This window comes from Perca fluviatilis, chromosome 7, assembly GCF_010015445.1.
Source record: "Perca fluviatilis chromosome 7, GENO_Pfluv_1.0, whole genome shotgun sequence".
Taxonomy (NCBI): domain Eukaryota; kingdom Metazoa; phylum Chordata; class Actinopteri; order Perciformes; family Percidae; genus Perca; species Perca fluviatilis.
In genome coordinates this window covers 40152536-40176132 of record NC_053118.1, presented here as the reverse complement: position 1 = coordinate 40176132, position 23597 = coordinate 40152536, and the positions used below count along the sequence as shown (strand labels likewise).

At 40.7% G+C, this 23597-nt stretch overlaps 1 protein-coding gene across 1 annotated transcript in view; it reads left to right on the top strand.

Annotated features, from left to right (window-relative positions):
• The first annotated feature begins 1016 nt into the window (after positions 1 to 1016).
• Positions 1017 to 23597, top strand: part of LOC120562362 (membrane-spanning 4-domains subfamily A member 18-like) — a 49692-nt gene continuing 27111 nt past the window's right edge. Inside the window, exons 1-7 of the mRNA XM_039806077.1 lie at positions 1017 to 1154; positions 1241 to 1351; positions 4842 to 4898; positions 5548 to 5715; positions 7938 to 8042; positions 14726 to 14775; positions 15312 to 15359. Of these exons, the coding sequence (XP_039662011.1) occupies positions 1017 to 1154; positions 1241 to 1351; positions 4842 to 4898; positions 5548 to 5715; positions 7938 to 7991 (528 nt within the window). The 3' untranslated portion in view covers positions 7992 to 8042; positions 14726 to 14775; positions 15312 to 15359. The remainder of the gene's footprint in view (positions 1155 to 1240; positions 1352 to 4841; positions 4899 to 5547; positions 5716 to 7937; positions 8043 to 14725; positions 14776 to 15311; positions 15360 to 23597) is intronic.

The following is a 23597-nucleotide window of genomic DNA, read 5'->3' as shown; positions in this document are numbered from 1 at the left end:
GACCGAGATTTTGAGGTGTTGAGAGTCCGTCCCACACTGCATGACATGATAAAATTTAGAAAACAAATAAACTCCTAATGGTTTAGGTAGTCACATTTTGTTACACGAGGATTTGGCTAAAATCTCCCAGACAGCCAGAGCTTTGTCTCCTGTCTACCTTTGCATTCACTTTTAGTCAAGTTATTGGTTGCCTTTGAAGCAGGAAGTTTTACATCCAACTACAGTTATGACGTTAACACATAAATAGGACAATGCACAGGCAATTTAGTGATATCCCTGCAGTTGGGGTCTTGAAATAAAATCCGAGAGAAGGTCGAGTAAAACTGCACTTGAGATCGAGACAAGACTTTCAAAAAGTGTTCTCGAGACCAAGACAGATTCCGAGTACTACAACACTTCCATCCAGTCTGTGTTTGTGGACTTGGAGGGGGATTAGGACTGTCTCCTCTGAAGTATTTTGTGAGGACTGAAGTGGACGTTACTACGAGTCTTTCAGTCTGTATAAACGGAGAGAGAATGATTTTATCTGAGGATTGTTTCTCTGCTCTTTCCAGATGATGTGGTTTTGCTGCTTTCATCAGACTGTGACCAGTATCTGATTCCTTGAAGAAACAGCTCCTGATCTCCTCATTATTATGTTTTTAGCACCTATGTGTCGTGATTTTAAGTTTCTGAATCAGAAGGATCTGTTACAGGAAAATTAACAAGCTTCACTACTTCCATCAACATGACTGAAACACCGCACACTGTGGCAAAAACTTGGCAATACTACAAGAAAAGTTAAAAAGTTAAATAATAATAAGTTGTTAGTTTAATGACCAACGAGAGAATGCAGAAGGTGTGCAGAAAGCTGAGTCAAGCAGCTCAAACTCTTTTTGGGAGATTGGGGATTTCCTGATCCTGGGACTCTGAGGAGGAAACAGCTTCTGTATTTCTGATTCTCTGATCAATAATTAACATTAAAACTCCATTATGAAGCAGCAAATCACAGTAGATCCTCTCAGTTCCTCTCTGACATGTCGACGTCTACGTCTATAACTACAGCGGCGGGCGGCGTGCTCGTGGTCACCCATGTCATCCCGGCACCTCAGGGTGCTGCGACACAAAACTCTGCAGAGAAGAAGAACCACCGGGAACAACTGCTGGCCCTCGGGGTGAGAGACACCATCTGATTATGATTTCATAGCTGATAAGAACTGAGAATGCAGGACTGATGTGTGGCCGTGTTTCCTCCCTACAGACGGTGCAGATCATGATCGGCCTGGCCGTCTTTCTCTTTGAGCTCGCCATGATTCCAGATACATATACTCTGGGGTTTAACTCCGGCGCTTTCATCTGGGCCCCGCTGTTTGTGAGTTAACAAGAAAAGTTTGAAGAAGCTAGAAGATGTGTGATTTGTTTTATTTGATTTATTTAACCTTTATTTAACAAGGTAGGCCGTTGAGAATAGATTCTCATTTGCAAAGGCGACCTGGCCAAGAAAAGTATAAGCGTGCAAGACAACATACAGTTTTACATTCCATACAGTACAGTAATACAGAATACAATAGGTTACATGGAATACAGATTAAAATACAGCTTAAGTAGGCATTACAAAGCCGGCGCAAAGTGAGGTGTAAGTAAGACGAAGGATATGCGAAAGTGACATGGTAATAACACAATATACATGAATAGAGTCATGAATAGAGTCTATATCACTGCTGAGATGTAGTGAAGAGCCAAACAAAACAAAACATGAACAGTTAGTACAAATTATGATCTAGTTAGTGGTGTTGATCAGTTATAATGCAATATATACAGGGTTAGGGTTTAAAAAGTATTAAAAGGTAGTAAATCAAATTAGTAAAAATTAAGGCCATTAAAAGGTATTAAAAGGTATTAATCGTATTTTTACAAGGTATTAATTTTTTGAATATTTTTTTTGCAAACTATGAGTTGTCCATTTGTTTTATTATGTCTATTTAAGTTGATCTTGTAAAGTTTGTGGGATACTATATCCTATCCCGCATCGGGTGATAGCCTATCTCAGCCTGAAAAGCCAGACCCACATCAAGGTCTTGGGTCTGGGTTCATACCATTGGCTGGGCTCAATCCGAGTGGGATAAACGGTTGTCTTTCAAATTCCCTCTTAAAGACATTGAACTGCCCCTGAGACCTACAAGGCTTAGTCTGATTAAAAGACAGACAGGAAGTCAGACTGTAAAGACATTGAACTGCCCCTGAGACCTACAAGGGTTAGTCCGATTACAGTTTTTTCCAACTGCTTACACACAAAATCTTTTCATGTCACACGATTTTTGAAATGTCTCACTCAAAGTGCATGCTACAACCAAGCAGAACAACGAAGAAGATAGCGGAGCTAGTTAATAGATTAAACTTTTGCCATATCCAGTCGGCAAAACTCCGAACACATCTTCCTTTTTTAAGAATTACTTCAGTGCCGTTCTTTCTTTTCTCAAAGAAAAGATTAACTCCAAGTCTTCCAGAGTTGCGGACAAAGCCGATTCCAAAGACCGCTGTTAGCCAGCAGCAGCTCTGCTTTGTTTAAAAGTTGTTTGTATCCCACAAAAGATGAACAGAGCTCCTGAGTGATGCATCACACAGATGAAGAGTATAGTGCAAACATTCCTCCAGGACAAGCAGTTGGCAGGTGGCATCTCAGCTGGTAAGAAAATATTGTATAGGGAAAGTAGAAGTGGATCGGTTATTCAGATTGATTAATGACATGTGTTAGTGGTCTCAGTGTGCAAGGTGGTTTTGTGCATTATCTTAACAGTGTGGAAGTGTCATTGTTTTTATGTAAATAGTTTATTTGAACAAGTTCTGAAAAAATCTACTATGTACTCCTAGCTCTCGATGTAGATGCTGTGATGGTTGACAGTGTTTCCTCTAGAATAGTTTTCAGCAGCGGGGGTGGGGGTGTTGAACGGGAAAAAGTAACGTTACCTGAAACCAGCGTACGTAGATTAATTTTAGCATCTCACATCACACTTTTAGTCACTATGACCACTACTACTACGGTCAGAAACATTGATTGTGCGAAATATGAACAATAATGTCGATGTCAATGGGCTTATCTGCTAATGTTAGCTACCGACAGTTACCTTAAAACCATCCAGCAAATAGACGGTGCCGCTACATGAAACCGGTAATTAACGTCACCGTTCATTTTACACACGGTTTGACAACAAAACTAAACGCTGAGTGAACATTACTAGCTATGTTTTTCATGTTGGTTTTGAGCGGTATGCACCCCTAGTGGGGAAGAAAAAGCACTTCCCATGAGATCACAGGTTCACTTAGTTTTAAATGGTTAGAATGGCATGCATGTCTGTGTGTCTGTTTTCTTGTATGTCACTTGCCTCATGGAATATTTTCCATGTGTACTCATTTGGGTGTCTGTACATTCAGAAGAAGGTTCACTTAGTTTGAAGTGGTTATAATGGCATCAGTGAATTCTTGTTTCTTTGAAATGCTTGAATTTATCATTTTATTTAATCTATTAATTTTATTCAAATGGTGGAATAAATGCAATCTATTCTGTTGACTTTCCCTATCTGCATTGTTCTATTGACCTAGAGGGTGTAGTTTTATAAATCTCAAACTCCGTTTAATTGTTAGAAACGTGTTGCCGTATAAACCTGTAACTTTTTAGTTTAGTAGTTTTTTGAACATGTAACAAAAATAAAAATATATATATATATATATATATATATATATACATACATATATAAAATTAAAATGACAGATAAATAAGAACATGTACTTCCCAGCACAATCCCAACACTGACCCCTGGGGGACCCCACAGGTGATGTTCTTTAACTTAGATTTATGTTTTTGCAGTTCAACATATTGTTGTCAATTATATAAGTAGTTTAACCAAGAAAGTGCAGTCCCCCCTAATTCCATATTTGTATAATTTAATGATCAATAAATTGTGGTCTGCTGTATCAAATGCCTTCTTAAGATCCAAGAATAACCCCACTGCATATTTTTTTGTTCAATTGCTGTTGTTATTTCTTCTACAAATTGAATAAGTGCATGTGAAGTTGTCCTATTAGCCCTGAAACCATATTACTGATCACACAGTATATTATTTTTTGTAATGAAATTATCAAGCCTTGTAGAGAATATTTTTTCTAATATTTTTGAGAATTGGGAGAGCAGTGAAATAGGTCTGTAGTTTGATAGTGTATGTTTTTCACCAGCCTTGTATATTGTTATCACCTTTGCCAATTTCATTTTATCTGGAAAGACTCCAGTTTTCAGAGATTGATTACATACATACATTAGAGGTTTAACAACACAACCAATAATACTTTTGACCATAAACATGTCAATGCCATTCCAGTCCGTGGACTTTTTACTCTTAAATGTTTTAACAATCTCAATAATTTCTTTTTCATCAGTTCCCTTAACAAACATAGATTCATTAATATTTACATTCTTGCTTAGCACATCATTTATACTGTAATGGCATGTTGGTTTTAAAAAATATTGAGAAGGTATTAAAAATGGTGTTAAAAGGTATTGAATTTACCTCCAGGATTTCTGTATATACCCTGTATATATGAATAGACAGTCTATGTAGATGTTGAATGTAGTGAAAAGTCAATATACAGTTAGTGCAAATACTGGACTAGGTAGTGATGTAGATCAGAAATAACACTATATGCATGAATAGACAGTCTATACAATTCTGAGATGTAGTAAAGAGTCACTATACAGTTAGTCTTTTAGTTTGTCAGGAGAATAAATAATAAATAACTTAAAGAAGAGAAAACTTTATCTCTGTATTAAACCTGTGAGCTGAACGTAAGCTGTCTCTGGTCTGTTGTAGGACATCTTGTCTGGATCTCTGATGGTGTCTGCTGGGACATCGCTGAACAAATGTCGGGTCAGTAACTCATTATCACCACACTCAGGATGGCAGTAAATTACTCTTGCTTTCACATCGTTTGGGTCCATATGACACCACACTGTTTGCTCTGGTCCGAATCAGCTGATAAAACAAAACATAATGCAGCAACACAAGTTACGTGACAACATTCACATCATTGGCCACTCTTCGTTTCCTAAACAATATGATGTCTCTGTTGTCAACATGACATCATGACTTTACGTAAACATACACAACCACTTTCTTAAGCCAAGTGGTGTGTAAACTGTACGCATTTTGAGCTATGCAGATTTTCGCTCTTTCATACTACTTACTACGGCGTAAATTCACACGCAATCTAAAGGTAATGTAATTCAATGGAGGCCAAACGGCATTGATAAACACGCTACAAAGCTAGTATGCATCTTGATAACATGCCAATAATGGCCTACGAATTGACGTGTCATACATGCACCACTTCATGAGATCAGTTTGCTGTTGTGTGTTTTGGAAAGTTGGGAGTTAACATATTCCTCATCCACCCCTGCTGACGACTCAGAGTTTGTCGGAGAGTTGCCATGGAACGAGTTTGCTAAAGAGGAAACACATATTGCTCCTATGATTTCCAGGTGTTCCAGGTGTTTTCTGACGTGTCTCTGGTCTGCAGGTGAATGGAGGTGTGGGACTCAGTGTTGTTGCTGCTGTTGCTTCTGGTGCTGCTGCCTCCATCTACGTTCTGGATGTTTTGGATGTAACTGGATACCTGTTCCAGAGATATGATTCTAACCATCCTCACTACTACTACCACCACAACTATTACAATGACTCCTCTGTGGTGAGACATTTTGGTTTAATGTCATTGACATTCTCAGATGTTTGATTAATTATTACATCACATGTGATTTTTGTTGCAGTGGGAAGATGTGAATCAAGGTTATTATAGTTTTGCATTTTTCATTAGTTTTTATTTCGTTTTGACTTTTTGTTTTCAAATTCAGTTCAGTTTTAATTAGTTTTTTAAGCAGGGTTGCTAGTTTAGTTTAGTTTTAATTTTTTGAAAATGCTTAGTTTTAGTTTTTTATTAGTTTTAGTCTTAGTTTTAGTCTTTTTTGTAATATGGGTTATTTGTCGGGGGATTCAAAAAGGTCAGAAAAAGTATTGTGTAATAATAATAATAATAATAACAAAAACATTATACAATTTTAGAAATATTCAATTCAATTCAATTAAATTTTATTTATAGTATCAAATCATAACACGAGTTATCTCGAGACACTTTACAGATAGAGTAGGTCTAGACCACACTCTATAATTTACAAAGCCCCAACAATTCCAACAATTACAGTAATTCCCTCAAGAGCAAGCAGTGCGACAGTGGCGAGGAAAAACTCCCTCTTGGGAAGAAACCTGGGACAGACCCAGGCTCTTGGTAGGCGGTGTCTGACGAGCCAGTTGGGGGTGTGATGAACAGTGGCGATAATAGTCAAATTAATAATGGAACAGTGACTTCAAATGGTAGTCGTAGTAGTTCATGTCATATCAGGGTGCTGCAGGGCGTTACAGGATGTAGGTGCAGAGGGGAGGGAGAGGGAAGGAAGACAAAGGAGGAAGAGGGAGGTAGAGAAGGGTCGAAGTGAGGGTCAAGGAGGGGGCAGCAGGAAGAGGGTTCACAAGTAAGAAGGGCAGCGGAGCAGAGGGAGCGGAGAAGGGTAGCAGGAAGCAGCAGGGTTCAGCAGGAAGCTGCAGGGTTCAGCAGGAGCAGCGGGGTTCAGCAGGATGCACGGGTTCAGCAGGAAGCTGCAGGGTTCAGCAGGAAGCAGCAGGGTTCAGCAGGAAGCAGCAGGGTTCAGCAGGATGCAGCAGGGTTCAGCAGGAAGCAGCAGGGTTCAGCAGGATGCAGCAGGGTTCAGCAGGAAGCAGCAGGGTTCAGCAGGAAGCAGCATGACATTGCAGGGCACCGCTGAGCTCAGCAGGGAGTGCAGCAGGACCACGGCGACAGCTGCAACAAAACGTACAGCGAAAAACCGTTAAAAACATTTCAGACCGTCCTGCCAACCTGTAGACATTTTTACATCAATGTACGCTGTTCAGTGTTTTTACTATAAAGTCGCTGAAAGCTGCTGCTGTTTCCCGTCGGCTCTGCAGCGGGCATGGCTGCTGCTCAGTTCCCCCCGCGACTGATGCGCGTGCGCGCGCGCGCACACACACACACACACACACACACACTTACACACACACACACACACACAGACACACACACACACACACACACACACACACACACACACACAGACACACACACACACGGTGGATGCAGGAAAAACCAGAGATGAGACGAAAAGATGACCTAAATTGAGGAAAACTACGCTCGTTATTGTAATTATAAGTTAAAGTTTAATAAGTACTTTATCAAACCATATGAATGGGTGTCCCAGGCCAGGATAGTGTGTGTGTGTGTGTGTGTGTGTGTGTGTGTGTGTGTGTGTCTGTCCCAGGCCAGGATAGGAAATTAACTAACAATATAAAGATCAACACGCCACTGACAGACATGTTCAAATTTGATTAATTCAATAAATTATTATTTTTTGTCTTAAATCCACCAGCCATTTTCATATTATGCCAACATCATCATCCTGAGCCTTTAAGGTTACTAGGAAATCTCAGCCCGGAGTAGTTTTATTCTCCCTAAAACAAGTTTCCTTTTTATTTTTAAAGAACTATACAAAAATAATTGCAACTTTTTTCCAACTTCATTGCAACAAACATACAAAAGATGGCAACTTTTATCGTAATGTTTTACAAAAGCTCCCGCAAAATCAGGCTTTTTGGGCTGCAACAATCTCAAAAAAAGGCCACGAAATCCTGGAGGCACTGAATAGCGGCCCTGTTGCGTTGTCATGATGCTGTCGGCACAGGTTTCTGATGTCGGCGTCATTTTAATTTGCGAGAACATCATCATAAAATCTGATTTTAAGCATGTAAATTGGACCGGAACCCAGCCCGACTCTACAAGCTCAGCTGTGTGTTACCTGCTAACCTACCTGTTGTTCTTTACAGACCGTGAAGCCTCAGGAATACAACACCGACATCACGGGCGTCAGTTTGGTTTGAAATGTGCTCAGGACAGAGACGCATTCGGAAGTGCATTTCCAGAAGTACTGGGTAAAGTGATGCATACTTTTTTTTCTGTTTTGCGCAGGTCATGTTTTGAAAGAACTGTCCGGTAGCTTACTGATGTAAATGAATAAAAATGTATTAAAATATTTGATGATCAATTAAACCTCCTACCAAGAGCCTGGGTCTGTCCCATCAGACACCCCCTACCAAGAGCCTGGGTCTGTCCCATCAGACACCTCCTACCAAGAGTCTGGGTCTGTCCCATCAGACACCTCCTACCAAGAGCCTGGGTCTGTCCCATCAGACACCTCCTACCAAGAGTCTGGGTCTGTCCCATCAGACACCTCCTACCAAGAGCCTGGGTCTGTCCCGTCAGACACCTCCTACCAAGAGTCTGGGTCTGTCCCGTCAGACACCTCCTACCAAGAGCCTGGGTCTGTCCCGTCAGACACCTCCTACCAAGAGCCTGGGTCTGTCCCGTCAGACACCTCCTACCAAGAGTCTGGGTCTGTCCCGTTAGACACCTCCTACCAAGAGCCTGAGTCTGTCCCAGGTTTCTTCCGGAGAGGGAGTTTTTCCTCACCACTGAATGCTTGCTCTTGGGGGAATTACTGTAATTGTTGGGTCTTTGTAAATTATAGAGTGTGGTCTAGACCTACTCTATCTGTAATGTGTCTTGAGATAACTCTTATTATGAATTGATAGGACTTTCGGTCGGCACCAAAGTGCTTCTGGAAAACTGTTCGCCACCTCAGGAGGGGGAAGCGATCCAAGCTGTGTACAGTAAGGATGGGACACTGTTGACCTCAACTGAGGAGGTAATAGGGCGGTGGAAGGAGCAATTTGAGGAACTCCTGAATCCGACTAATACGCCCTCTATGGTAGAGGCAGAGCTGGAGGATGACGGGGGATTGTCGTCGATTTCCCGGGCGGAGGTCACTGATGTAGTCAAACAACTCCACAGTGGCAAAGCCCCGGGGATTGATGAGATCCGTCCAGAAATGCTCAAGGCTCTGGGTGTGGAGGGGCTGTCCTGGTTGACACGTCTCTTCAACATTGCGTGGAAGTCTGGAACAGTGCCAAAGGAGTGGCAGACTGGGGTGGTGGTTCCCCTTTTTAAAAAGGGGGACCAGAGTGTGTGTGCCAATTACAGGGGTATCACACTTCTCAGCCTCCCCTGGTAAAGTCTACTCCAAGGTGCTGGAAAGGAGGATTCGGCCGATAGTCGAACCTCAGATTGAAGAGGAACAATGCGGATTCCGTCCTGGTCGTTGGAACAACGGACCAGCCCCTTCACTCGGTCGCAATCCTGGAGGGAGCCTGGGAGTATGCCCAACCGGCTATATATTGTTTTGTGGATTTGGGGAGGTATGGCGACCGGGTCCCCCGGGAGATACTGTGGGAGGTGCTGCGGGAGTATGGGGGGTGGGGGTCTCTACTCAGGGCCATCCAATCTCTGTACGACCAAAGTGAGAGCTGTGTCCGGTTTCCTGCAGTAAGTCGGACTCGTTTCGGTGAGGGTTGGCCTCCGCCAGGGCCGGCGCTTTGTCACCAATCCTGTTTGTAATATTTATGGACAGGATATCGAGGCGTAGTCGGGTGGGGAGGGGTTGCAGTTCGGTGGGCTGGGGATCTCATCGCTGCTCTTTGCAGATGATGTGGTCCTGATGGCATCATCAGCTCGCGACCTTCAGCACTCACTGGATCGGTTCGCAGCCGAAGTGTGTGAAGCGGTTGGGATGAGGATCAGCACCTCTAAATCGGAGGCCATGGTTCTCAGCAGGAAACCGATGGAATACCTTCTCCGGGTAGGGAATGAGTCCTTACCCCAAGTGAAGGAGTTCAAGTACCTTGGGGTTTTGTTCGCGAGTGAGGGGACAATGGAGCGGGAGATTGGTCGGAGAATCGGCGCAGCGGGTGCGGTATTACATTCCATCTATCATCTATAGATCCAGGGTACAAGCGGCTGAAATGGGTTTCCTCAGGAGGGTGGCTGGCGTCTCCCTTAGAGATAGGGTAAGAAGCTCAGTCATCCGTGAGGAGCTCGGAGTAGAGCCGCTGCTCCTTTGCGTCGAAAGGAGCCAGTTGAGGTGGTTCGGGCATCTGGTGAGGATGCCCCCTGGGCGCCTCCCTAGGGAGGTGTTCCAGGCATGTCCAGCTGGGAGGAGGCCTCGGGGAAGACCCAGGACTAGGTGGAGGGATTATATCTCCAACCTGGCCTGGACACGCCTCGGGATCCCCCAGTCGGAGCTGGTTAATGTTGCTCGGGAAAGGGAAGTTGGGGTCCCCTGCTAGAGCAGCTCCCCCCGCGACCCGACACTGGATAAGCGGACGAAGATGGATGGATGGATGGATGGATGGATGAATTGATACCATAAATAAACTTAATTGAATTGAATGATGTCTGACACGTTTTATAAAGAAGAAAGCCTTAAGTTTTCAAAAAGCATTAGACATGCAGGGGACATTCTAAAACGCTTAACGTGAAAAAGATTAAGGTGGTTTAATGTACCTAAACAACGATCAATCAACACCAAATTTCTGGTTCGATGTTTTGACAGTTTTCAGTGGTTATGAGGAGCAATATGAGAGAGAAATTAGGTGAACATTGATCATTGTTTAGGTACATTAAACCATGTCAAGTTCTTTCCTCAGCATAGTTACCAATGAAGAAAGCATTAATGTGAGATAACTTCTAGAATTGTTGGATTTCGGTTTAGTTTTTTTTGACAGGCGTACATATTCATGACAAGATGTGGCCATGAGAAATTTGGTGATGATTGATCGTTGTTTAGGTACATTAAACCACGTTAAGAATTTTCACGTTAAGTATTTTAGTATGTCCCGGCAGGCAGGGTTGTGAACACAGAAGCGTGTGTCTGTGTGTGTGTCTGTGTGTGTGTCTGTGTGTGTGTCTGTGTGTCTGTGTGTGTGTGTGTGTGTGTCTCTGTGTGTGTGTGTGTCTGTGTGTGTGTGTGTGTGTTAGAGCTATCATTCTTCCTCTATAATACCATTTGAATTTCATTTGTTATTTTTTTCAATATTTAAATAATCTTTGAATATTTAATGCTCATATGCAGCCAGTTATTAATATGTACTCCACTACCCAGGCTCATTTATGGCGAGTATCAGCATGTGGTTGTTGTTACAGGTTCTGTCCACTAGAGGGACCTCTAACACCACAGCCTGGTCTTCAAGGAGACAACATCATGGAGCATCTCTGGCACACCGCTCTCTGTTTCCATTATATGATATATATATATATATATATATATATATATATATATATATATATATATATATATATATATATAGGGAGACGGTTGGATGGCCTCAAACTTAATCTCTAATCTAAAATTTACAGTTTTACCACCAAAGCAAACACAGCTCTCAGCGATTGGCTTCCAGTTTGAATAAGACCAGACTAGGTGTGTGAAGGAAGAGATGATATCACAACGGCCGTACAAACAGTAGGAGGTCATTTCATCACGGTTAGTTTGAACCAGGTCAACCAGGAGAAGACACATTTTAAAATGACTTTATTCATCGGCTCACAGTCCACTGGGACTTTAACATGTCAGCCTGTTCTCAATAACACATGTAAATATTGCTCTGAATAAGTATAAAGCACTGTAATTATAGAGAAAACACAAGACTTCACCCAGCACACGCAGGTGAAACTTGAATACTAAGTGCAACTTACTAATGTGCGCATGCAACTTAGTAAGTGTGACTTACTAATGCGTGCGTGCGACTTAGTAATTCACGTGTGTGACTAACTAATGCATGCGTGCTAATGCACGCATGCATTAGTTAGTCACACACGTGAGTAAGTAGCAGCATCATAAACATAAAACATTTAGAGATCAGAGCTGAAGTTTAACAAATTATTTCAGCAAACATAATGCTGCATAGCTTTCTAATTGATCCATTCCACTTTAACACAAGCTGCATCCTGAGACTAAGACTTCTGTCTTCATAAACTCAGTTTTTGGGGTCGGTAGCTTCTAAAAACTGAAGTTCTGGTTCTGGACCCTGTTGGTGGTGAATATCAGCACCCAGCAGCTTCTAGACAGGTTTATGTTGTTTGCTAGAAGACGGAATAAAGAGGAGAAACCTTCACTCAATACAAATCAATGGAGAGAGGAGAGGTGTTCCCCCCCGCTGGGGGCGGAACTTAAATGTGCTGTGTCTTTATTTCTAACTTCACCCGCTATGTTTCTATCCTTTCCACCTTGTCAGTACTTCAGACGTGTTAATAAAGTCATATTTGTGAGAGAGGACCTTGAGAAGTGTGTTTGGTTGATGTGGTATAAAGCCTGTTCTCAGAGGGAGACGGTTGGATGGCCTCACACTTTATCTCTAATCTAAAATTTACAGTTTTACCACCAAAGCAAACACAGCTCTCAGCGATTGGCTTCCAGTTTGAATAAGACCAGACTAGGTGTGTGAAGGAGGAGATGATATCACAACGGCCGTAGAAACAGTAGGAGGTCATTTCATCACGGTTAGTTTGGCAGCAGGACTCAGACCCAGGTCAACCAGGAGAAGACACATTTTAAAATGACTTGCTTCATCAGCTCCTAGTCCATTGTGGCTTCAAAATGTCAGCCTGTTCTCAATAATCCTTGTAAATATTGCTCTGAATAAGTATAAAGCACTGTAATTATGGAGAACACACAATACTTTCTACATGAGTGAAAGTACACACAAAATATAAAAAGTAGATGCAAAACAATCCCATAGATGCAAAAAGACTACAGAATGAGGACAAGGTCGACTACCGAAATAGAATATTTATACTCTGTTACATTACAACCTGTATGGATGTGACTAACTAATGCACGAAATAACGTACACAATGCACGTACTCCAAAACACAAATGCAGAACTAATGCACGAATGCGACTAACTAATGCACACGCACGATATACGATGGTGCGGTCAACTACCGCAATACACGACTAACTAATGCACATGTACGAATAACTAATGCGCGGGTGCGACTAACTAATGTGCTGGTTCGACTAACTAATGCACGGATACGATTAACTAATGCACATGTACGACTAACTAATGCGCGGGTGCGACTAACTAAAGCTACATGAAAGAAATTACACAAAAAATAGATGCAAAAGAATCACAGAGATTATTTTAGCAAACATAATGCTGCATAGCTTTCTAATTGATCCATTCCACTTTAACACAAGCTGCATCCTGAGACTAAGGCTTCATAAACTCAGTTTTTGGGGTCGGCAGCTTCTAAAAACTGAAGTTCTGGTTCTGGACCCTGTTGGTGGTGAATATCAGCACCCAGCAGCTTCTAGACAGGTTTCTGTTGTTTGCTAAAAGACGGAATAAAGAGGAGAAACCTTCACTCAATACAAGTCAACAGAGAGAGGAGAGGTGTTCCCCCCCGCTGGGGGCGGGACTTAAATGTGCTGTGTCTATATTTCTAACTTCACCTGTTATGTTTCTATCCTTTCCACCTTGTCAGGACTTGAGATGTGTTAATAAAGTCATATTTGTGAGAGAGGACCAGTAGAAGTGTGTTTGGTTGATGTGGTATAAAGCCTGTTCTCAGAGGGAGACGGTTGGATGGCCTCACACTTTATCTCTAATCTAAAATTTAAAGTTTTACCACCAAAGCAAACACAGCTCTCAGCGATTGGCTTCCAGTTTGAATAAGAACAGACTAGGTGTGTGAAGGAAGAGATGTGAGACATTAAATGTCTAACAGTAGATACTAAATGACTGAAAGTAGACACTAAATGACTGAAAGTAGACACTAAATGTCTGAAAGTAGACACTAAATGTCTGAAAGTAGACACTAAATGACTGAAAGTAGACACTAAATGACTGAAAGTAGACACTAAATGACTGAAAGTAGACACTAAATGACTGAAAGTAGACACTAAATGACTGAAAGTAGACACTAAATGTCTGAAAGTAGACACTAAATGTCTGAAAGTAGACACTAAATGACTGAAAGTAGACACTAAATGTCTGAAAGTAGACACTAAATGACTGAAAGTAGACACTAAATGTCTGAAAGTAGACACTAAATGACTAAAAAAGTAGACATTAAATGACTGAAAGTAGACACTAAATGACGTGAGAGTTGCTGTATATGAGAAACAGTATAAAATAGAATAAAAGATGAGAGAAATAAACCTCTAATCTCCTCCTGTAGGGATGATGTGTCACTATATTATAATATATTATAATATGTTATCTGCTGCTGACCCTATGAAAGATAAAGTGGGCGTGTATTATAATATGATATTATAATATTTGACAGTATAAAGATGGAGGAGTTCTCAGACTTTTCTATCTCTCTCTCCTGTCATTCAGGTAAATATACTTTTGATTTTCTGTCTTTGAGACGTTAACACTTCTCTGATTGGTTTAGATTCTGTTTCAGCTGACAGAAACTAACTGTTTACCAAGCTTTAGATGCCTTTTAAAAATGTTTAGTCACTCTATTAATGATTTTGTCATTTTGATGCTTTTTCGGCAGTTCCAACATTTTTAGCACCATTTCTTTTAGACATTTTGGCGTTTTTTTCAGATGTTTCTGTCCTTGATTTTGGGAGAATTTGTAGTTTTTTTCTCAGTTCTTGGAGCTTTTGAAGAGCCATGATGTTAGATGCGGGTTTCAAACTTATGGCGCATTTTTCCAACATTTTTGATATTTCTGTTGAGTTTTTCTGCTTTTTTTGTCACAGGTATCTCTCTTGCTACTGACTCTAGAACTCATCTCTCTCCTGTCATTCAGGTAAATATACTTTAGATTATTATTCTCTCTGTAACACATTTAAACGTCTCTGATTCGGTTTCAGCTGTGCGTGTGAATTTCTCTCTTTTTCTCAGTTCTTGCATCTTTATTCTCTGTTTGTTGAACAACCTTAAAGTTAAATGTGTTTTTTTTTAAACGTTTGTCGCCTTTTTGATGTAACCTGTCTGTTATGATCCCATATGACCAGCACATGTTTCTTTTTTTTTTTCTTTTTTCTGTTATTTCAGATGTTTCTGTCCTTGCTTTTGGGGCGAATTCTTGCAGCTTTTTGAAGAGCCTTGAAGTTAGATGTGGTTTTCAAAAACTTAAGGCGCATTTTTGTCACGTTTTTGATGTTTCTGTTGAGTTTTTCTGCTTTTTTATCACTTTTCATTAGTGGTTGCATCTTTTGTCCGTCCCTCTCTAAAGAAGTTAGCTGTGATGTAACCTGTCTGTTATGATCCCATATGACCAGCACATGTTTGGGTTTTATGTATAATCTTTGTAATGAAGTGTGTTATCATGTGATATTCCAGGCATCTCCTGCTGCTGACTCTAGAACTCATCTCTCTCCTGTCATTCAGGTAAATATACTTTAGATTATTATTCTCTCTTTAACATATTTAAACTCTGTATGTTTATATCTGCAATCATTCAGAACTTATTCTGGCTGCATCAGGACTTTATGGATTTCTTCTGCAGAAAGATTTAGATTAATAATCCTGTGTGCAGTTATTCTGCGCTGTAGAAACTCCTGATGTCACTTAACAAGTTCTTACATCATCAGACAGTCAGGAGACATTTATAAAACTAAAGACATATATATGATAATATAAAGAGATGGTAGATATGTCAGAGTAAAGTCTCTAACAGCTTTTATATGATAATATAAAGAGATGTTAGATATGTCAGAGTAAAGTCTCTAACAGCTTTTATATGATAATATAAAGAGATGGTAGATATGTCAGAGTAAAGTCTCTAACAGCTTTTATATGATAATATAAAGAGATGGTAGATATGTTCGGAGTAAAGTGTCTAACAGCTTTTATATGATAATATAAAGAGATGTTAGATATGTCAGAGTAAAGTCTCTAACAGCTTTTATATGATAATATAAAGAGATGGTAGATATATCAGAGTAAAGTCTCTAACAGCTTTTATATGATAATATAAAGAGATGGTAGATATGTCAGAGTAAGAGGCTCTAACAGCTTTTATATGATAATATAAAGAGATGTTAGATATGTCAGAGTAAAGTCTCTAACAGCTTTTATATGATAATATAAAGAGATGTTAGATATGTCAGAGTAAAGTCTCTAACAGCTTTTATAACTCTGTATTCTCCAGATCACCATGAAGATCTATATCCTCGTTCTGCTGTTCTCTGCGGCTCTGCTTTTCGTTGGACCAGAAACTGCTGATGCAACGTATATCAAGATCAAGATCAAGAATAATTATAAGAAGACTGACCGTTCTAGAGGTTCACCAGCACCTGCAGCAACTGCAGAACCTGCAGCACCTGCAGCAACTGATTGTCCACCCTGCTGAATCAGAGTAATCTATTACTACCTGATGAATCAGAGTAATCTATTACTACCTGATGAATCAGAGTAATCTATTACTACCTGATGAATAAATCCTGTTGAATAAAACAGTTCAACTCTTAACGTGTGGTCTCGTGTTTCTTATTATTTGGAGGAGCTATGAGCTGATTCATGACTCAGCACTTTTCTCACATTAAAGCAGCTCAACGTGTTTTACAGTCTGACAGTCAGAGCTCAACACTAACGAGACATACAGCAGATTAATATGATCATATGAAGAGAATGAAAACTATAAAAATAGAATAGAACCAGAAGATTTCCATCAGAAGATGGTCTTACAACGATCGCAGGTCTTATAACGATCGCAGGTCTTATAACGATCATAGGTCTTACTGTTAAGTGAACTGTAAGTCTGTTCTACCCACATTGCTATTTTGAGTTCAGCATGCTTCACGTTTTCTAATTTCTAATTTCTAATTTCTTTATTTTTGAAAGGGGACAGTGAACATTAATCAACATTGAAACAATGTAAATGTTCCCGAGTTAGCTCAAAAGTGCTAATTTTCATCGGTAGTCCCCCAGCCAGATGTAAAACAGGCAGCCTTTAAAATAATGACAGGTATAAAATCACAAAATAAAATTACATGCAACACATTATGGTTAAATAAATACAATTCCAGTAAAATACTTATATAACATTTAAATGCACAGAGATAACATTAGTGCCCACAAGTTTGGCTCTCTACCAGCCATTTTTTTGCATTCTTTTTGAACGAAAAGAATGACAAAGACTCTCTAGTAGTTGCCGGCACTGTGTTCCATTGCTGAACTGCTCTTACGGAGAAGAAAGCCTGACCAAAAGCTGTTTTTCTCCGTGGGATAATGCAGTCTTCCCTCACTGCCCCTCTAGTTAACCTAACCTCACTGGATCTAAAATTTATAAAATCACATAGTGGAGGAGGTGCTAAACCATGTCTAATTTTATAAATTAAACAGATATTTTTGAATTTAATGAGATTATCCCAGGTAAGTAACTGATATTTCCTCAGGATACTACAGTGGTGGTAATGGTATGGTTTTTTGTCCAGTATTTTTAATGCTTGTTTGTATAGTATTTCTAATGGTTTTATTGTTTATTTTATTTCTGCCTCTGTCTGTTCTTTCGTGATGAAGGATGAAATCACCCATGTTCCCTTATGTGCTTCTTCAGCTGTGTTTTAACGTGCTGGGTAATGATCAATGATAAAAATAATCTAAATATGGTAAAGTCATTTTTCCCACCGTGCGCTACATTAAAATAAATGCGACCTTACAAAATGCGTGGAGGTTGTCCATATGACTCAGTAAGATACATGTAAATTGTTATATGCAGGGTTATAGGTTGCCAGGTTGAGGGTTATAGGTTGCCAGGTTGAGGTGACTAACAGGTTGAACATTGTAAATGGTGGATTGTGTGAATAGGATGTGTTTCATACCAGATCTGGCAACTGGTCACCATTAGACAAACATATTGGTCTTATTATTTATGAAGGAGTTTCTGGGAGAAATAACAAACTGGGGGGGTTCCAGGAGATAGGGATAAAAAAACGGGAGTGTTGGCAGCTATGGTAGGTACAGTGCCCTCCACAATTATTGGCACCCCTGTTTAAGATGGGGTCATGGACTTCTAAAAATTCTCCTTTTTTTTAAACAACATAGAACTCAAATGCAAAAAAAGAGAAAAATCCAACCTTTTATTTAAGTACATTACTTTGGTGGTAAAAAAAAAAAATCGCATTTAGAAAAAGAAAACTTGAAATCATGTGTCCCACAATTATTGGCACCCCTAACAATTCCGCTGAAAAATGTAATAGATTTTTTTTTAAATATATTTTTCTGTAGTTGCTAAAGTTGGTCAGGGTATCTAGGAACTTTTAAATAGTAATTCATGACTTCCTGTTTCCCTGGGGTATAAATATGACGTGACACAGAGTCCTAATTCTCTTACCCATTTGTCAACATGGCAAAGACAAGAGAACACACAATTCAAGTAAGGCAGATGTGTGTCGACCTTCGTAAGTCAGGCAATGGCTACAAGAAAATAGCCACTGGCCTTAACTTGCCCGTATCTACAGTCAGAGGAATCATTAAGAAGTTTAAAACAACTGGAACAGTGACAAACAAGGCTGGAAGAGGTCCCAAGTTTATCTTGCCACAACGCACAGTGAGGAGGATGGTAAGAGAAGTAAAAAAAAGTCCTAAGCTCACTGTCACAGAATTGCATCAAAGAGTGGCATCTTGGGGTCACACGAGTCTAAAAAAAACATCAGACTCTCTACATGCCAACAAGCTGTTTGGGAGGCATGCAAGGAAAAAGCCTCCTTCTTCACTAACACCTTACAAAAGCAAAGCGTCTGCGAGTTTGCGCGCACTGGGACTTCAACTGGGATTGTGGGGTGCTTTGGTCAGATGAGACTAAGATTGAGCTTTTGGCAACAAACACTCTAAGTGGTCTGAAACAAAAGATGAGTATGCCGAAACGCACCTTCACCACCGTGAAGTATGGTGGAGGATCTGTGATGCTTTGGGGCTGTTTCTCTTCCAAAGGCCCTGGGAACCTTGTTAGGGTGCATGGCATTATGAATGCTTTGAACTACCAGGACATTTTAAATAAAAACCTGATGGCCTCTGCCAGAAAGCTGAAGATGGGTCGTCACTGGGTCTTTCAGCAGGATAATGATCCGAAACATGTGGCAAAATCTACACAAAAATGGTTCAGCAGTCACAAACTCAAGGTCCTCCCATGGCCATCTCAGTCCCCAGACCTCAACCCAATCGAAAACATGTGGGGTGAGCTAAAGAGGAGAGTGCATGAGAGAGGACCCAGGACTCTGGATGATCTAGAAAGATTGTGCAAAGAAGAATGGTCAAAGATCCCTCTCTCTGTGTTCTCCAATCTTGTGAAATGTTATAGAAGGAGATTAAGTGCTGTCTTGTTGGCAAAAGGGGGTTGTACAAAGTATTAACATCAGGGGTGCCAATAATTGTGGGACACATGATTTCAAGTTTTTTTTTTCTAAATGTGATTTTTTTTTTTTTACCACCAAAGTAATGTACTTAAATAAAAGGTTGGATTTTTCTCTTTTTTTGCATTTGAGTTCTATGTTGTTAAAAAAAAAGGAGAATTTTTAGAAGTCCATGACCCCATCTTAAACAGGGTTGCCAATAATTGTGGAGGGCACTGTATACACTCCATTACAAAACAGAAAAAATAAACAAAATATGAATTGATTTTGAATCGGCAGAGCTTGAATCGTGATACGAATGTGAATAATTTTTTTGCACACCGCTAGCAAGCAGTAGAATGTAAATCATAACTTTTAACCTCTTCACCTTCTCCTCCCACATTTGACCCTACCATTAGCTGCTGTTAGTCCTCTACCATTAGCTGCTGTTAGTCCTCTACCATTAGCTGCTGTTAGTCCTCTACCATTAGCTGCTGTTAGTCCTCTACCATTAGCTGTTAGTCCTCTACCATTAGCTGCTGTTAGTCCTCTACCATTAGCTGCTGTTAGTCCTCTACCATTAGCTGTTAGTCCTCTACCATTAGCTGTTAGTCCTCTACCATTAGCTGCTGTTAGTCCTCTACCATTAGCTGTTAGTCCTCTACCATTAGCTGTTAGTCCTCTACCATTAGCTGCTGTTAGTCCTCTACCATTAGCTGCTGTTAGTCCTCTACCATTAGCTGCTGTTAGTCCTCTACCATTAGCTGCTGTTAGTCCTCTACCATTAGCTGCTGTTAGTCCTCTACCATTAGCTGTTAGTCCTCTACACTATTAGCTGCTGTTAGTCCTCTACCATTAGCTGCTGTTAGTCCTCTACCATTAGCTGTTAGTCCTCTACCATTAGCTGCTGTTAGTCCTCTACCATTAGCTGCTGTTAGTCCTCTACCATTAGCTGCTGTTAGTCCTCTACCATTAGCTGCTGTTAGTCCTCTACCATTAGCTGATGACGCTCTGATTGGTTTATTGCACGTTATGCCCAAACCAAACCTAGCTACTTCAGACCAACCCATTTTAGATTTGTGAGATTCTGAGATCCGCCCACAAAGCTACTTGCGTTTTGCGTTTCATACTTGCGTTTCAGATCGTTAAAATAGGGCCCTTAGAGATCAGAGCTGAATATGAACAGATTATTTTAGTTAGTGCTCCACTTGTGTTCAGTCTGTTCTTGTTTCTGACAGAATCTAAACTGTGTAAGAGAGTCAGGGCTCCATCTGGTGGAACAATCCTCAACTCATCCTCACACACACACATTGATCTCTCTTCATTGTTCCCTTTTTCAACAAGAAAACAGTCACAGAAAATACCACCCTACCTGTCCTCCTACCTGCCACCCTACCTACCACCCTACCTACCTCCCTACCTGCCTCCTCCCCCCTACCTACCTCCCTACCTGCCCTCCTACCTACCTCCCTACCTACCTCCCTACCTACCTCCCTGTACTACCTCCCTACCTGCCTCCCTACCAAACCCCTAATGTACTCCCTCTTGGCCTCCCCTACCTACCTCCTACCTGTCTCCTACCCTACCTCCCTACCTGCCTCCCTACCTACCCCCCTACGTACCTCCCTGCTTGCCTCCCTACCTACCTCCCTACCTGTCTCCCTACCTGTCTCCCTACCTGCCTCCCTACCTACCCCCCTACGTACCTCCCTACCTGTCTCCCTACCTGCCCTCCTGCCTCCTACCTGCCCTCCGACAAATCAAAATGTATTAAGAATTAAAGGAGTGGGTTGGCAAATTGACACTGAGGTCACTACATTGACACAACATACAGAATACTCCAGATACATTTCATAGTTGCTTTATTCACAACATTAAGCACTTCAACAGTAATACCTGAGAACAAGGCTCCGCCAAGTCGGATATTTATGAAATTTTACTTTTTACTAACTTCTAACCATCACACATTTTATTTTATTATGCATTAATTAATGTTTCTGTATTAACTCATGAATGAGATACTATTAATCCTTGTAATGAATACATGCTTTTTTATGCATGAATTCATGATACTTCATGTACCATTATTATAAAGTGTTACCGGTAAACTTTGGAGACCATATCTCCATGACAGCTGAGGTCCAGAGCTTTCTATAACAGCTGGTCCTATGTGTGTAGTACCTTCTATAACAGCTGGTCCTATGTGTGTAGTACCTTCTATAACAGCTGGTCCTATGTGTGTAGTACCTTCTATAACAGCAGGTCCTATGTTGTAGCACCTTCTATAACAGCTGGTCCTATGTGTGTAGTACCTTCTATAACAGCTGGTCCTATGTTGTAGCACCTTCTATAACAGCTGGTCCTATGTGTGTAGTACCTTCTATAACAGCTGGTCCTATGTTGTAGCACCTTCTATAACAGCTGGTCCTATGTGTGTAGTACCTTCTATAACAGCTGGTCCTATGTTGTAGTACCTTCTATAACAGCTGGCTGTGTGTAGTACCTTCTATAACAGCTGGTATGTTGTAGTACCTATAACAGCGGTCTATGTTTAGTACTTCTATAACAGCTGGTCCTATGTGTGTAGCACCTTCTATAACAGCTGATCCTATGTGTGCATTACCTTCTATAACAGCTGGTCCTATGGTGTAGTACTCTATAACAGCTGGTCCTATGTGTGTAGTACCTTAAACACTGGTCTATGTGTGTGTACCTTCTATAACAGCTGGTCCTATGTGTGTAGTACCTTCTATAACAGCTGGTCCTATGTTGTAGCACCTTCTATAACAGCTGGTCCTATGTGTGTAGTACCTTCTATAACAGCTGGTCCTATGTTGTAGTACCTTCTATAACAGCTGGTCCTATGTGTGTAGTACCTTCTATAACAGCTGGTCCTATGTGTGTAGTACCTTCTATAACAGCTGGTCCTATGTTGTGTACCTTCTATAAAGCTGGCCTATGTTGTAGTACCTTCTATAACAGCTGGTATTGTGTACACCCTATAACAGCTGACCTATGTGTGCATTACCTTCTATAACAGCTGGTCCTATGTTGTAGTACCTTCTATAACAGCTGGTCCTATGTGTGTAGCACCTTCTATAACAGCTGGTCCTATGTTTGTAGTACCTTCTATAACAGCAGGTCCTATGTTGTAGTACCTTCTATAACAGCTGGTCCTATGTGTGTAGCACCTTCTATAACAGCTGGTCCTATGTGTGTAGTACCTTCTATAACAGCTGGTCCTATGTGTAACCTTCTATAACAGCAGGCCTATGTTGTAGCACCTTCTATAACAGCTGGTCCTATGTTGTAGTACCTTCTATAACAGCTGGTCCTATGTGTGTAGTACCTTCTATAACCGCAGGTCCTATGTTGTAGTACCTTCTATAACAGCTGGTCCTATGTGTGTAGTACCTTCTATAACAGCTGGTCCCTATGTGGTAGTACCTTCTATAACAGCTGGTCCTATGTTGTAGTACCTTCTATATCAGCTGGTCCTATGTTGTAGTACCTTCTATAACAGCTGGTCCTATGTTGTAGTACCTTCTATAACAGCTGGTCCTATGTGTGTAGTACCTTCTATAACAGCTGGTCCTATGTTGTAGTACCTCTATAACAGCTGGCCTATGTTGTAGCACCTTCTATAACAGCTGGTCTGTGTGTGTAGCACCTTCTATAACAGCTGGTCCTATGTGTGTAGTACCTTCTATAACAGCTGGTCCTATGTTGTAGTACCTTCTATAACAGCTGGTCCTATGTTGTAGCACCTTCTATAACAGCTGGTCCTATGTGTGTAGTACCTTCTATAACAGCTGGTCCTATGTGTGTAGTACCTTCTATAACAGCTGGTCCTATGTTGTAGCACCTTCTGTTGCTGAATGACAAGCCTTCAAACATGTCCTGGGTTCAAGGTTCAGAGGTCAATATTTCAAAGCAGAAGTGATGTTTCCTCTTCAGACTGACATATGTTACTGTCCAGGTTGAGACCTTTCCAACGATGTGTTTGTTATAGTCCTACAACGTTTTAATTATTCATATCATGGAGACCACTTTGCAGTAGATTATTTGTTTTAACCCTTGTTTTTTTGTGTAAAAATTTTAACTTTTTCCAATGTTTTGGTTGTGTTTTATGACACTTTTGTCGCTTTTCCCGATGTTTTGGAAATGTGACTTTTTCAGACGTTCTGTGATGGAAATTTCTTTGCAGCAGCAGAGTTTAGTAAATATCAATGATAAAATGAAAAACCAATAGAGACTGATTGAGAATTAAACCAAAAGCTGGTCTTTGAGCATT